Source organism: Callorhinus ursinus, unplaced genomic scaffold (genome assembly GCF_003265705.2).
Source record: "Callorhinus ursinus isolate GAN/ISIS: 27379988/994484 unplaced genomic scaffold, GSC_fseal_2.0 scaffold80, whole genome shotgun sequence".
Classification (NCBI taxonomy): Eukaryota; Metazoa; Chordata; class Mammalia; order Carnivora; family Otariidae; genus Callorhinus; species Callorhinus ursinus.
Window position 1 is genome coordinate 3,684,338 of NW_027397142.1, and position 15,606 is coordinate 3,699,943.

The following is a 15,606-nucleotide window of genomic DNA, read 5'->3' on the forward strand; positions in this document are numbered from 1 at the left end:
ATTTAATCACCATCTTCGAGAAGGGCCGGTCCTGAAAATGGATAAAACCAGTGAGCTGTTCCCCCTCAGCAAATACATGTTCAGGGCCAGGGGCAGCAAGTGCTAGGGAGAGGGCATTGTCATCTGCTGCGTCTTATCCTAGGTAACTTAAGGGCAGTGAATGTCTATGATTCCATATTTCAATTTCATTTATCTCATTTGGTCTTTTATCTATTTAGCTCCTTGCTATAAATATAGGCAAATAATCTGAGGAATTTAGGCAATGTAGAAAGGGGCAGTAAGCTATAGGCAGAAAATCATAATAAAACACACACTTGTATCTAACAGGTATTGTGACAATTTAATATCATTGCTAATTGCATTTTGGTATAAAACTATGCAATATGCTGGTGGGTGGGCTTCAAGATTTAAGATTAACTCATTTAAGATTAGCTCAAAAATTTGCATCAAATCTTAAAGCAGGCCACAAAATCACATCAAAGAATGGCTTTTTCTCATATTCCATTATAATCTGAATTTTAAGAGTGATAGTTTAAAATTTTTTTAATTAGATAAAGCCATTACATATATGAATAACTATCAACCCAAGCAGAGAAATAGGTAGAACAAATATAACCAGCTATTGACTCTATTTTTTTTAGGGCTTGTCTTAGTAAATAAAGTATTGATCTCTCCCATTTGGGACTTTGGCTCAATTCCACTTTCCACTCCTCGGTGAAATGGATTCATTGGTCTTGGCTTATTCTTAGCAAGTAGTAATCCACATAACAAAATATAAACAGTGCGTCTCAGCCAATTTGGTTTCTTTATATAAGAACAGGTTCCCAGAGTCTTCCAGGGAGACCCAAAGAACCTGTCTCATAAAAGCACAACTTGAAACCACTTGCCTCAAACGTGTCTACTCTCCCTGTTATTTTAATGAGCATCACACCCCCCGCTTTTTTCCTCCAAGGAAATTTTCTGACCCAGAATTAGGTTGCTTTTCATTGACTCTGAGAAACTTTTGTGCCATACTCTGGGTGCTGCCTTTTTTATTTTTCCCAGGCTTTTTGCTTTGTTTTGGTTTGGTCAATAAACGTCATTAAGAAGGCAGGACTGTGACTCAGAGGGACGCTAAAGCGAGCAACTACTCTGTCTCATTATTGCTCATTAGCAAAAGTGCACAGCCTGACTGTGCCCTACAGGGAAACTCCCGAATATTTGCAGCCATAAGAAATGCGGTGGTTTGTGTCTATCCCTCAAACATACATTTAATCAGTAACTCAGTAAGCTGCAGTATTTACATGAGTTTAACAAGTTTGCGCTGGAAACAAATTTCTGGAAAGGAAAAGTCGATAAGTCATGAGCTACCAAAAATCTTGGAAGAGACAAGACTATTTTTCCTGGGAAATAAGAAACAACTGAAAAGCCATATTCGGCGGAACCTTCGATGTTCACTATTAGAGGCAAGATGCGTGGTTCGCTCCAGTCAAAGCAAGCGCATCACCATCCACGAGAAACTTCCGTGGGGGAAGGAAGGCGGAGTCCTCATGTTCACTTAGGTTGTTAAGCAGGACCCCACATTCGTGTACAGTGTGTGCTCAGCGTTAGCAGTGTCCGCATCTGAGAATCTGTAACAGTTACCAGTGAGAATCTGGGAAGCCTGAGGTCGCACTTCCACAGTCACAGATGTCCAGCTCCAGGGGCACCTGCCAGCCACGGCCTCGGCCATCTTCTCAGGAAGGAATCAGGTTCCTGGGCAGCGCACGTACCAAGGAAGCCCAAGTTCAGGAGAGGTTCATGACTCGGCGCTATTCGAAATGCTGAATTAATCTTAGATAGACAGGTTTACATAAAGATGTAGGGACTGTGTTGTAAATCACAACTTTACTACCTGACTGAAAAATGGTGCTAATTATTCTGAAATCCTATTTCCATTTTCTATCAGTGCAGGTTTCCTGGGCTATAGCATGTAGGGTCTGTCCTTGTTACCCGGCTACAGATGCGTCCAAACATCACGAGCCTTTCCGTTTCCCCAAACAAACAACTGGCATGAATTTAAAATTCTGACTTCTAGTAAGAAGTGGGGTGGAAGAAGGAGAAAAGTGGAAACTGCTTCCTCTTAATTTTGGTAAATGTTCCTAAGTTTCAGAACTATCCCCTCCCCGAAGCCTCAGCTGAGTGTTTTCTAGGCAATGATGGAACACATGGCAAGATGGTTTTTGCTCTTTGGGGGCAGAATTTATCTCATCCTACCTTGTAAATTCTCACCACCACCAACGAGCATTTCTTTTTAAAGAGAAGTGTGTAGAATATGCCCTGACATGTTAAATAATTAAAGTCAGATTCCACTGAATGTAAATTTAACAGAGACAATGAAATATCCAAGAGCAATATGATTACTACGTTCTGGTATTAAGTGTGGTCAATAGGTGACTTTTCATAAGGTCCCACCTCCCCTTCATCTCCACACCAATGAAAACACCCAAATTGGGAGAACAATAGGTTAGTTAGCAGCAAAATATACATGCTGTTAGCTGAAGTCTTTCAAAAAACACACACACGCAATAGAGTTTGCAGCAAAACAAAACATGGTCATTGGTGTCATCTTTGAAGAACACGCAGTGTAATAAAAAATCGACTCTCTGAATCATCTCAATTCAGAAGGTCTGCAGGAGAAGGCCATCGTACTGCTTGCTATGAAAATATTCATTATTTTTTATACATTCAATTACATTTTAGAGATTAAAAAGTTTTTAAACTTAGGGTTTAAAGCTGGAAATTTGATTTTCATTCCTGATCTAAAGTTAGTTTGTTTCTTTTATTGACCACCATATATATCCCGGAAGACATAATCTGGAATTTGTGGCAACATATTTTCTTAATTTCATGACCAATCAAGTATTTAAGAAATCAAATCAAGTTCTTATCAAATAGAACGGGATACTTGTAGACATGCATAAAATATACAGCATGCATTATCAAATCCTTAAAATGGTTTCACTTTTTTCTTATTACCAAATTAAATGCTTTACTCCCAACCCTGTCTGTACCAAAATCCACAAAGGTACTTTGTTTTATGCACTCCTCAGCCTCCCCTGTAGAAAGAACCAGGTTTGTCATGATGCCAAACAAGAGATTTTCAATAAAATGTCCTACATGAGATGACACGGTATAAACGAGACATAGCTTTTCTTTTCATGAAGAAACATAAAGATATGAGCACAGACGTTGACCTGTGGGCTGTGGCTCTCCTCCCCACTACCTGGTAGCACCGGTATCCTAGAGCTCAATTTGCTCAGCATAGGTTTCACAGAGGTCTGGAAAAAAAAGTTACACGGCATCACACTCACATTTAATCACAGCGTGTGAGTCACTAACTTTCTGCAAAAAGACACATTTTTATGGAAGCACATTTTAAAAACTTTTTCATTGTGGAAACTTTCAAATACACACAAAAGCAGAAAAAAAGGGTATAATCTACTCCCCTGGACCCCAAACCTGGCCTCAACACCTGTCAATGCTCTGCTATTCTCGTTCCATCCTCCAGCATTTTTTCCTGGAATACTTAAAAACCAAAGCCCAGGGATCGTACCATTTTGCCCACGGCCTTGGGAGTATTTAAGAAATGCTTTAAATGAGGGCACAGCACGCTTGGCATCTAACCCAAGGAGCAGAGAGGCAAGGGGATGCTCTGATGCACACTACTTTTCCAACTAGAAGCAATGAATGCCGGCTCTCTTTGGAAAGGCTATGGGTTCTTTTAACTACATCGTCTATTTGAAACGGGAAATATACCAGCCTTTGAAAGTAACCATTTGGCATATTAGAATTCAATACCACCATTAGTGTTGGGAAGGCTACACAAAAAGGTAAAAATGCTTTTCCTTTAAATGAAGGCTACACATTTCAAGATACTTGGTACGTGATTCCCTGTGTTGCGTTCAAAATGATCATGTGACAGATTCGTCAGTCTAATGGTTTAAATGGGAAGATTTACTATCAAAGCAGAAGTGACGTGTATCCAGAAGACATTTCTGTCTTTACGTCTGTACCCTCACACTCTAGCTAATGAATACCCCCACAGACCTCAGAACATCCATGCGTCCATGATCTAGAGTACTATGTTCTCTACCATCAGTGGAATATAGCTACACTTTTTACCACGACCTGATATCTTATTAAGATTTTAAAACATCATTTTGACTTCAAGACATTAAAATGACAATCTGGCAAAGCCTGGCTCATGTGCCACAAAATATTCCATCAGGATAATCTAATGAGCTCCCTTTATTTTTGCCTAGGGAAAAAAAAACCAGATTACGTATGGGGTAGCCCCATTCCTCTGTCTCACACCCCAAGAATAGGATGTATTTGATAAACTTTTATTTTATGCAGTGAATAAAGCTGCAGGGACATCCACAGACCCATCTGCAATCCTATCGTCTTTCACTGAGGTTTTCTTTACTGATTCAAAAGGTGGCACATAATGTTCGTGAAAATCCCACTGACGTGTTATTTTTAAATCAAAACGGTCATCTTGAGTGTAACAGATGTTTTCTCCATCACTCCCCATTTATATGTTTATGGGTAAGGGGTACACTGTAGAAGAATCCTAATACTTAAAGAGTCCAGTGTTAATTAAGTAGATGGGAGGCATCTTTCACAACATACACACATATCAAATCACCACGTTGTACACTTTATACACCTTACAATTTTATGCCAGTTATACCTCAAAAAAGCTGAAGTTTTAAAGTCTGTGAATGTGCCTTCATCTGGTCTTATGTAATTATTAAAAAATAAAGTGAAATGATCTACAGTAAAGAGAAAAAAGCAAAATTCATATATAGACACATATAACAAATGCATGCGCACCCATACACACATATACATAAAGTATAAAAATGGACTAACTTTCCAATTAAACCTCTAGTTCTAGAAATACCTATTTAAAAGAAGTTATCTCCCTAAAAGCATTTAGCAGACCTCAGTAGAGTGTCTTGCACACAGTAGACATTGGGTAATGCGTTACTGGTTAATGCGGGGTCAGAGCCTCCAGGACACACACACACACACACACACACACACACACACACACACGGCCATATCTTCAAAACATCTTTAAATCGTGGAGATCAATCATAGCAAAGTCGCTGGACAATAGAACAAGATAAAGGATCACCTCGACGAAACAGAGCACGGACGCCATGCTCTCCCAGGACACCTGCTATCCTTGTATATACATTACGTCGGAAAGTGCCCGAGTTTTTCTACAATGTGAGTGTCTCACCTCTTACACGGTAATCTGAAACCATCCCAATATGTTAAAACACACTGCTTCTTTGTTGCTGTGGTCATTGCGTGCAATTTTTCTCATTGATGTAGTGCTTTATCCTTTTCTGGCAATAATTTTTAAGTTTGAAAAAATTATTGAAAAATTGTTATGGGGTGTTACCTTATTTCAACAGTAGGAACTCGGCGGGGGGGGTAGTCTAGCCTCTTTTTAGGATTAATGTACTCACAGTTTTTAATTTATGAGCGGTTTAGAACATCCATAAATAGGTTTCACAGAGAAACACAGCCTGGAAAAACTCTCTCCCCTGCACTGTGGTTACCCTCTGGGGTGGCTGCCTTGCATTCTCAAGAGTTCTGAGGCACTGATGTTTATGTTTATAGTACAAGTACTTAACCAGTTTTTAAGCAATCAAATGCTATTAAGAATTAATTATCTAATGTTTTATTTTACACCAGCAGTCCTGCATGTAGCTTAGGTTTCCCCCTTATGTTCGCGTTTTCTCGGGGTTCATGTTAATTTTTAGCTTCAATTATAAATACGCAAAAGGAGTGAAAAGACAATATTATTGAACTTAAGTCAAACTGCTGCATTTAGGAACAGAGTCTTACCCCCCCCCAGGATCTTATTATTTGGGTCAAGGGCTGTTGTGAAGACTCAGTGAAACTTTCTCAGGCCCTTCTGTAAGGTCTGAACAGGTGTTTAGAGAGCAAATTAGTTGCATTTGCCCTACAAAGATGATTATGACGAGTCCAAACCCTTTGGGAGGAAAAAATAGGAAAACAGGTATTTTCAGGATCGGTCATCACATTTTTGCTTGTATCTTCAAGCATACGTATATCTCCGAATTGTTTGAAAAACTTCCAAAATACTTCCTTCAGAAAATCGTGGCTATGCGCTTATTGATGTGAATTTCACAAAATTGCAACATTATGTAGCTGAACTCCATGAAAAAGCCCTCAAACTCGTGAACAATCCTGACTGTATCATTCCACTGTACTATTCTTCAAACTCCCAACCAAACTAGATTTTATTATTATTTTTCAAACTGGATTTTAAGCAGAAAACAACCCCATTATCTACTCAGAGTAAGAAAACTTTTTCCTGTTAATGTGGATTTATAACTTTCTTGTTTAATAACCTTTGATGACATGAATATCTATCTACAAATGGGCAGTAACTATTATTTTAAGGACTTTGGCACTAAAAACTTGATACTGTGGATGCAGGTATATTATACTTTATTATAAACAATTGCTAAATGTCTCAAGCTTCTGCAAGGGCATAAAAGTATTCCCAGGACTTTCAATCAGTCTTCATACATATCATTCATTTGCTCAAAGATATCTGAAAAGACTGCACAACTTGAGCTACATTCTAGTAAGTGTATTAAATAAGCATCATAGTGACACTCCCCTAGAAGGTTCATACTCCACCAAACAGGTGGAAAGGCCAATGGTGGTAACATGTTTCAACTTTATATAAATCAAGTTCTGGTAATTTTTTCTAGCTTCTGAGTGTGAGTGTGTGTGTGTGTGTGTGTGAGTGTGTATAAGAATATGACTCAAATATTATTTTCTACCCTCTACCAGAAAAGAAAAATTTTTTTAAGAAGAAGTGGATTTCTGGGAAATAAACTTGAAAAAAAACCCCCAGCACCCTCGCAAATCAGCAAACAAACAAAAAAAAACAACTTTCAAAATCCCGTACTAAATAAAGATCCCACCTTCTGTCAGTGTAGGCAAGTCATAAAGAGATTCTCCTTCCTGATCCAGGATGGAGAATCCTAGCTCTCGGGAGTTTAGAAAGAGAAAGTGTTTTGGATCCATCCAATTCTGAGGAGCATGTGCTCCTTAACATCTGGAAATCGAGTCCTTTAGACTTCCTCGACAATGCAGAGGAAAGGAAGTGCCACCCGAGAGCCCGGTAGCCCTGTGGTTCTGTTTGTTTGTTTTCTCTCACTTGGTGTCTTTCTGAGTCAGTGGAGAGCTGTTGGTGGCAGGGAGACAGCAAGGCAGAGGGGGTGGGCGCACGGAGGACACATGTTACATCAGACACAGTACCTGCCTTTTTACTGCACAGCTTGTCAGCGAGGTGGTGTGCCTCCTGGGCGGTAAGTGAGAATATTCTGTCTTCATGCTCCTCTATTATGGCTTCGCACTGCGGAGACAGAATCACCGCATAGGTGGAGAGATACGCACGCACCGGGCATCTGGTTAGAAGCACTTACCAACATTTTCTTAGCTGAAAATAGAAAATCGTGTTGCCAAGGTGGCCCATTTTTATTAGCCCCTTTGGTTTAAGACTCCATGGCATAGGATCAACCCTCTCCCCAGAATGTTAATTGCATCATTTTCCTGGGACCTAACCAACTGATTAGTCGTGTTGAAAGACGAGGGTAAGGAAGGAAACTAGTTCTTTGTATTTGTTCCTTTTCCTTAAATTGGAACGCGAGGACTAGGAAGAAATGGGTCTCCTAGGTGGAGCTGAAAAGTCTTAGCTTCTGTTTTTGTTTTTGCTTTTTTTTTTAGAACCCTTTAAAGAACACAGCTCCTTGAAATGGTTAAACCCGGTTCCCTCAGATTTAACATAATAATCCATGTTGTGGTTTTAAAACAGAGTCTGAAGTGTGAAAACAATTAAGCTTTCTCAGCAATCAAAACAAATGCATCCTCAATTTCACTGTGGATAACATGCTTGACAGTTACTTAGGCAAGTTTCCTTTCATACCATTTAGAGATCCATTCATAATTTCACTCTGCTTCTACCCCCAAATCTAACTTTTCAGAGAAGAGGCAGCCCAAATTTGCCCAGGCATTAAGAAAAAAAAAAAAATCTTAAATTCTAAGTGAAGTATGTGTCTGTGTTAGAGACCCACAAGGTTACAGTTTCAGGAACTGGGAACCTGCAGAAGGGCATTCGCTGGAGACTTGCAAATCACTCTCCAAGTTCATTAAGCAAGACTTTAAAAATTTTAAATGGCATTTAAAAATATTTAAATTCCACTATAATGTGTTTATTTAAAACCTGTGAAATGCAAGCACACTCACTCATTGCAATTTCTCTTCCACAGTGCTTTTAACCTGGAATTATTGCCTATACTTTTTAATTAAAATGAAATCTTCAAAAGTCAGCTAAAGCCCTTACCTCAGGGTTTCAGCATGCCTGACATTTTGGCCAGTGTGTGAACTTAATACATTTTTTAAACAGGCTTTCCCAACAGTTTGTCTGATTCAACACCGTTAAGTAAAGTGAAATATATTGGAATATATTTTGCCAGGCACATTCTAGCAAGCCAGAGGCCAGCCTTCATCTAAAATAAACACTATACTGGACGGAAGTTTGGCATTAAGCCAGCTATCATACCTAAGCCTTTGTTTAACTTAGTTTGTGCTAAAATACTTGAATTGACTCAGGAAAGAAATTCTCTCTCTTCTGTGAAGCCCGGAGGGGGGGAGAAAGGATGATGTGTGTCACTCTTCCTCCATCATTTGGCAATAAATATTTGAAAGCGACATTCATTTTAATTTGGATTTTAACCTAGGAGCCATGACCCCTGATTATTTCTGTGGGAACCTGGAAGAGACCTGCCTCGGCCAGGGGACCCACGGAGACCCCTCCCCGAGCCCCACCGCACAGAAACACGCAAACTGTGTCTCAAAGTCCCTGGGAGCTGCAACAGCACTTTCTGGAAAATGTCTCCTGTCTCCAGAGCCCCGTTAGGTGTCTCCCTGGCAAGTTCCTAAATGCCTGGTCAACACTGAAAAAGCAGGACGGACAACAAAGCTAACAGATAACATTTTAATGTTCGGTGTCTTGAAACTCAACAACCCAAGCAAATAGCGAAAAAGAGTAACCACACTGTACTCATGGCGCCCAGGATTCACCTGCCAGGAAGAGAGCTTACCGCGAATTTCAAAGGTCTGTAAGCATCAGAATAAAAACAGAATTTTTTAAATTCTTTGTATATTTTGTCTCCTTTCCTTGGGGCAAATCTCTTAAATGCCTTCTCCTTGGTCACGGGGTCTTCTTCCAGCTTGTGGTCGTTCATCCGCTCACACACTCCATCCAACAGGTCTGCTAGGAAAGCCTCCGAGTGGGCTAAGGCGATCTGTGAAGACAACGCGGGCAGGGAAGCTGTCTTCCCGTGCACAAGGTTCGAGAGAGCTCGCGATGAAGGCATATGGAAACATCCTCCACCCCCATGAGCGCCAACATGCATTACTCTCCTAATATAATATGTATGCAATTGTACTACTTACAGAATTTAAGAAGTTAGCTTAAATGGTGCTTTTGAAAAAGTGCGGATGTTTGAAAGTGGACAGAAAAAAAAAACTATATTCAAACTAGAAAGTACACTTATACAGGTAATCATTTATAAAAGTCCCCGAACATGCAGACTAAGCCACTGAGGACAGAAAATGGCTGTGATTATTTCCTTGCAATAGAGAGAGAGAGGGAGGAAGAGAGGCAGAGAGAGAGGGAGACCTGGAACCTGGAGAGGACGAGACGGGGACAGGGAGGGATGGAGACCCAGCGAGGCAGCGCGCCCCTCCATTCCGGACAAGTTCGGCCGAGCCAACAGTTGCGCCCCGGGGCGCGGGTCCTGGGCGCGGGTCCCCGGCCGCCGCGCTGACGCCCGCGGGCGCCGGGGGAGAGGGGCGGGCAGGGCGGCCCCGGGCGCGGCCGCGGGCTCTGGGGACAGCTGGTGCCGGTCTCCGCGCGCCCGGCTCCCTCCGGAATCCGGCGAGGATTCAGAGGACCCTCTGGCCACCACCTCCGCCCCGCGCGGGGGTCAAAGAGCACCCCTCGCCCTTGGTAACCGACACAAAAACTCGGGGCCCGTCTAGACAGGTCAAGGTGCAGGATGCTGCGTCCCCGCGGCTCCTTCCGGAAGGGGGCGGGGACCCGCCAAGGGCGCCGCGGACGCGCCGCGGCCGGGCCTCTGCGGGCTTTTTCCCCCTCCACCCTCTGCTGATCAAAGTAGGAAGTTTGCATGACAACCATGGTGAAAGGGGCTGAATCACAAATGAACTCGATTTCTGCGATGTTGATCTATCCAGACTCCATTGTCCCCTTTCAGACGCAGTGTGAACCCTTCCGGTGCCGGCGACCGCGCGGCTTTGAGGCGCGCGCTCCGGGCGCACAAAGGGTCCCCTCGCCTCCCGCCATCTGGCCGCGGGTTCCCGGGCGAGCGCAGCGCCCGGCGCGGTGGCCCTGCCTGCGCCTTCGGACCGCCGCTCCCGGGGGAGGCTGCTCCGGTGTCACGCCGTCAGCCCCCACTCTCAGGGAGGAGTCCACTCTGTGAAAAACAGACTTAAACGTGGACGAGGAAAAAGCCAAAGAAACACACCACTGATTAACTTCCCGCTGCCCCCACCATGTGCACGGTAATGATGCCCCCCCCATCTCCCAAAACTTGATTTGAGGTTGATTCTTTCAAGGCCCATGCGCTCACTTTTCGCAGTTAAATCGTTAATTAAACTGGACTATGCCACCACATTTATTTGTTCACCAAACCATCAAGTTTTTAAAAACTCCCGAGTGTGTATGTGTGTGTTTAATGTCTTAGTCAGAAGACCCTGAAGGAAGTGGCTTAAAGTGCATTCCGAATACAAATTGCGTTTAACTTACACTTTTAATGATGCCAATCGAGCACTGTAAGTTGTAAAAAAACAAAACAAAACAGACCCTAAAAAACCCCCAAACACCCGATAATACATGGGTTAACAAGCAAACCGAAAATCTGTTTTATTAGCTTACAGGAGCTAAGGATTAAATTTGTATCGGGTCTGCAAGTTGTAAAACACAGAGGTAAATTCTTAATTACAGTTAATCAAGCAGATCATTAGCAGAATGATGAGGGTTTTTTTCCTGCCATACGTGTGCCTTCAGTGTGTCTCCTTCGCTGATACGTTTGAAATCCGTTCGGGGTACTTTGTCCATGTCAGCAAAACAGCATTTTATTTCCCAGTGATGAGTAGACTCTTTCACCTAAAAAATCTAACTGCAGCGGAGACATCCACTCTCCCTCCTCTCCCTACCCCCTCCTTCCCCAATCGGAAAAGTAAACAGCGTGGGGGTGGTAATCTCAGGAGGGCAGCCGTGTGAGCCTGGAAGAGCTTGGGGAACCCTCAGTGCCATCCCAATACATCCCAGTATTTCACGTTGACTTGAGACCACTCTCGAAAATATTTTTCAAAATTGACCTGACGTCCTGAGCTGTGTGCAGAAATGGCCGAGCATCTCAGATGTGAGCAGATCAGAGGTTAATGAGAGCAAGGCCTCCACAACTGACTTTTGAGAGGCTTTTTGTTTGTTTCCAGGGCTGGGAATTTTTAAAACAGTCCCCACGTTAAAACTTTCCACAAAACAGGATTTTTTTTCAATTTTGAGGTGTAAATTTACATGTTTGAATATACGAGTATGGTGCCTATCTTAACACAAATATGTTGTAGCAAGAGATCAACACGTGAATTTTGTTGGTTTTATTTGATGGCGAACAGGCTTTTAAAAATGTCATTAGCTGGCTCTTTTGTGTAAGCATTCTTGAGTAGTAGAAAATGTTTGCCAGCAGATAGCTCAGAAAATGCTTCATTACAACCGCCACTAAAAACAAGAAAGGAAAAATACCCAACAGGAGATTGCTGGAGGCTGTTTTTAGAAGATTTAAAAAAAAATAGATTTTAAAAATCTCAGTCAAAGCATCCAATTTTATGAGAAAACGCTAAAGAAAAAGATGCTTAAGCATCGCAGCTCTTTCCACGTTTGTTAAAACGCACACACGATTGAAGTTTAAAATGAGTCCACTTAGCCGAACCGCCTTGGGGAAATTTAAAGACTGTTCATAGAATAATTGGGCCCTTTTCTCCCCTCAAAGTGTTTTGATTATAAGAGTGCAATAAGTATTGAGACAAGTGGAATAAAACGAAGTCTTTCTTTCTGTACTATGAAGGTTTTGAATAGTACTTGTCAATAAAGCAACTCCTATTGTAATCTTAGGGGAGGGTTGTCTCCACCCTGGAAGGACTGTCTCAGAGATACTAGCCTCATTACAATATGAATGGCAACGGCCGCCATCATTGTATCCGGAGAAAACCCGATTCACTGGCAGTTTTCTTATCACCCTTACTTTTCCACATGCGCTCGTTGGTATGAGTTATACATCCAGAAGCGATCCGTTATGACTCCATTGTACACGAAGTAGATCCTAACTTTTGCCATTCCGAAACCTACCTACAACTCTGAATCCTACTTGGTATGCACAATGTCTGTTTCTGTGTTCCTTCAGGCTTCTTCTGACCATGTGCTTGTTCTGCGAGCAATGAAATGGGGGTGGAAGGACGTACCCATACTTGAAAGCGGGGAAAAAAAAAAAAGTAGCTGGAAGTTTTGGCTCTGGGTTCTCTAGAAAACTGGAGAGAGGGGTTTATTCAGACACACCTTCCTGACAGTCTCGCCTGAGTGTTCATTACTATGTCTCTGTTCATCTTGTAGCGAATTTCTTGCTTGATAGCTATCACAATTAGGCAGGAATACAATTACGTTACAGTGTACAATTGGACGTCGAAACGTCCTTGTGGTAGCTCTGTCTTTTGCATACCGGTCTGGCAATCTCAAATAAATCTCACTTATCTTTTTCCTCAGATATGAAACCAGTACTTAACCTGCTTAGTGACTGATAATTGATTTCGTATTGTTGCAAAGATTCTCTTTCTAGAGGTTTAGTTAATGTAGAAATGTTAATTGCATTATAGCAAATATTGCATCTAGCTTCACCACTAACTCTTCATCTATAAAAATATTGCAATCACTTCTGATATTAGTTAAAAGTCAATATTTAGAAGTGAAAATTCAAGCCTCCTTTGCTCTAGGCTACAACAGGGGAAGCGTGAATTCAGAAACTTGTAAGATGATGAGATATATAATTAGCTTTTATGTTAATTGACTGCTATGAGTTTGTTGTATGACACTTCTTCATATAATATGCAAATAGCATTGACTGTTTAGTTTTATTAGACAATATAATTAGAAGGCTAAAGGAGCTCATTTCGATGAGGAATAACACAGCCTGACAAATCTGCCCGTGTTCTGTGTATCAGAAGAAGTGAATTCCATCTGGACTTAATCAATAACAGAGATTTTAAGTAGCCTTTGTTTAGGGAACTAAAGCCAACCAACAGATAACAGAATTAATATCAGTTTTTCCAGTTACCATCAATTCCATGTTAAAACAGGTGAATTTCTGTAATCAATAAATAAAACGTTGGGGACAAAAATACAAAGATTTCAGCATGATTTGCCACAAAGACACAGTAAATTCATGAAAATAACATCAACATCTTGCTTTCTTTAATTTGAATAATGAAAAGAGTCATTCTTATCATTTAAAATAAAACATTTTACAAGTGTCTCCTATTCTTATTCTTGGACATCTTAGGTTATAACAAAGTATATGCTCAGGTTGTTAGGAAAACAGAAATAAGGAAAAAGAATAATGTGATTTGGGGGGAAACTTTCCTAGAATTCAGACTGTGAAAATTTCAATCACTTTTTTTTTATTCTGGAGCCTATTTCCAACTTCACAGTGATAAACAGAATCAGAGAAAAATTGCGTAATGGGTCATCATTGATGAACTCCAAATGGGCTCATTGAACTCCATTTGACTTTTCCCTAAAGTTTAAAAAAACTTTCATTATCAAATGCAAACTTGGCGCTCACATTTGGTTTCCTCATTCTAAAAAGTATTCTGTTCATCTTCAAGAAAACCCTTAATATTCATGCATTTTAGGTAAAGTGGGGAAAAATGCATTTATGCACATGAAAATGTCACAGTTTTTCAATCTTTTAAAAGAATCACCCGAAGCCAAGGGCTCTGGGCGCCCTTCCCGTGGTGTGTTCCTGAGCTGTGCCCTCCTCTGGCATACCCCGGAAGCATTTTGCAGATTCAAGGAGAGAAAGTGTCTAGAAAAGAGCATAAAAGGGCAGAGGCAGCAGTTGGGCGCTGTTCACAGAGTGAGATGTGACTCTGTCCATTCATTCAGCACATACTTATTGAACTCCATTACGTGTCAGACAGATCGTTCAGGTGGTTTGGAAGGGGACTCCTCTGTGATGCTGAATAAAAATTAAGATACTGGCAGAGGATGGGTCTGGTAGAGGTCCAGCAAATGCTAATGAATGATAATGTGGCTCCTTGTCCATCGGTGGAGCTAAAGGTCTCATTAATTCAGTATCTGTCTCCTTATCTAACAGGTTCCTGCCCTCTTCCCAAATCTGCGTATCCTTCGCCATCTCGTTGCTGAAAACATGACTGAATCAAGGGGCTATCTGTTTCTAACCAGCTCTGCAGAACCCTTACCCCAAACGGAAAAGGTGAAAACTCACGTTTGTGGAATCTCTTGTGGCATTTCCCAAGTTGGGGGGCAAATGGTAAGATTTCCTTAGAAAATGCGGGCGGCTCAGAGGAAAAGGGACAGATACCCGGGATCCTGACAGCCCGTGTTGTTCCTTCTCCACAGATGTGGAAATGCGTAACACACGCTGGTTTCCTCGGACCAGAAACACAGCGCTTTTTTTTTTTTTATAGAAAAGGTAACACATTCACTTGATTGAAAAAAAAATCCAAAAGGAACAAAAGGGCAGAGTCAAAAGTGAGGCTGATACCCCAGACCCTAAGCATCCCCGTTCTCCAGCCAGAAACCTTCCACATGCACATCCATGCATATGTGTCTGCATGTGCACACGGGACCCTGGGTGTGCATACACTACGTGTGACCCTGGGTGTGCATACACTACGTGTGACCCTGCGTGTGCATACAACACATGTGACCCTGTGTGTGCATACAACACACGTGACCCTGTGTGTGCATACACGTGACCCTGTGTGTGCATACAATACATGTGACCCTGTGTGTGCATACACGTGACCCTGCGTGTGCATACAATACATGTGACTCTCTGTGTGCATACACGTGACCCTGCGTGTGCATACATATACTCGTGACCCTGTGTGTGCATACACGTGACCCTGCGTGTGCATGCAATACGCGTGACCCTGTGTGTGCATACACTACGTGTGACCCTGTGTGTGCATACACGTGACCCTGCGTGTGCATACATATACACGTGACCCTGTGTGTGCATACATATACACGTGACCCTGTGTGTGCATACAATACGTGTGACCCTGGGTGTGCATACAATACATGTGACCCTGGGTGTGCATACACGTGACCCTGCGTGTACATACATATACTCGTGACCCTGTGTGTGCATACACGTGACCCTGCGTGTGCATACAATACGCGTGACCCTGTGTGTGCATACA

At 41.9% G+C, this 15,606-nt stretch overlaps 1 protein-coding gene across 1 annotated transcript in view; it reads right to left on the reverse strand.

Moving 5' to 3' along the window:
- Positions 1-400: 400 nt before the first annotated feature.
- The window catches only part of CNPY1 (canopy FGF signaling regulator 1), a 37,265-nt gene continuing 22,059 nt past the window's right edge, over positions 401-15,606 (reverse strand). The window contains exons 2-4 of the mRNA XM_073887500.1: positions 9,183-9,386; positions 7,339-7,435; positions 401-3,299 (exon numbers count right to left, since the gene is read on the reverse strand). Of these exons, the coding sequence (XP_073743601.1) occupies positions 3,262-3,299; positions 7,339-7,435; positions 9,183-9,386 (339 nt within the window). The 3' untranslated portion in view covers positions 401-3,261. The remainder of the gene's footprint in view (positions 3,300-7,338; positions 7,436-9,182; positions 9,387-15,606) is intronic.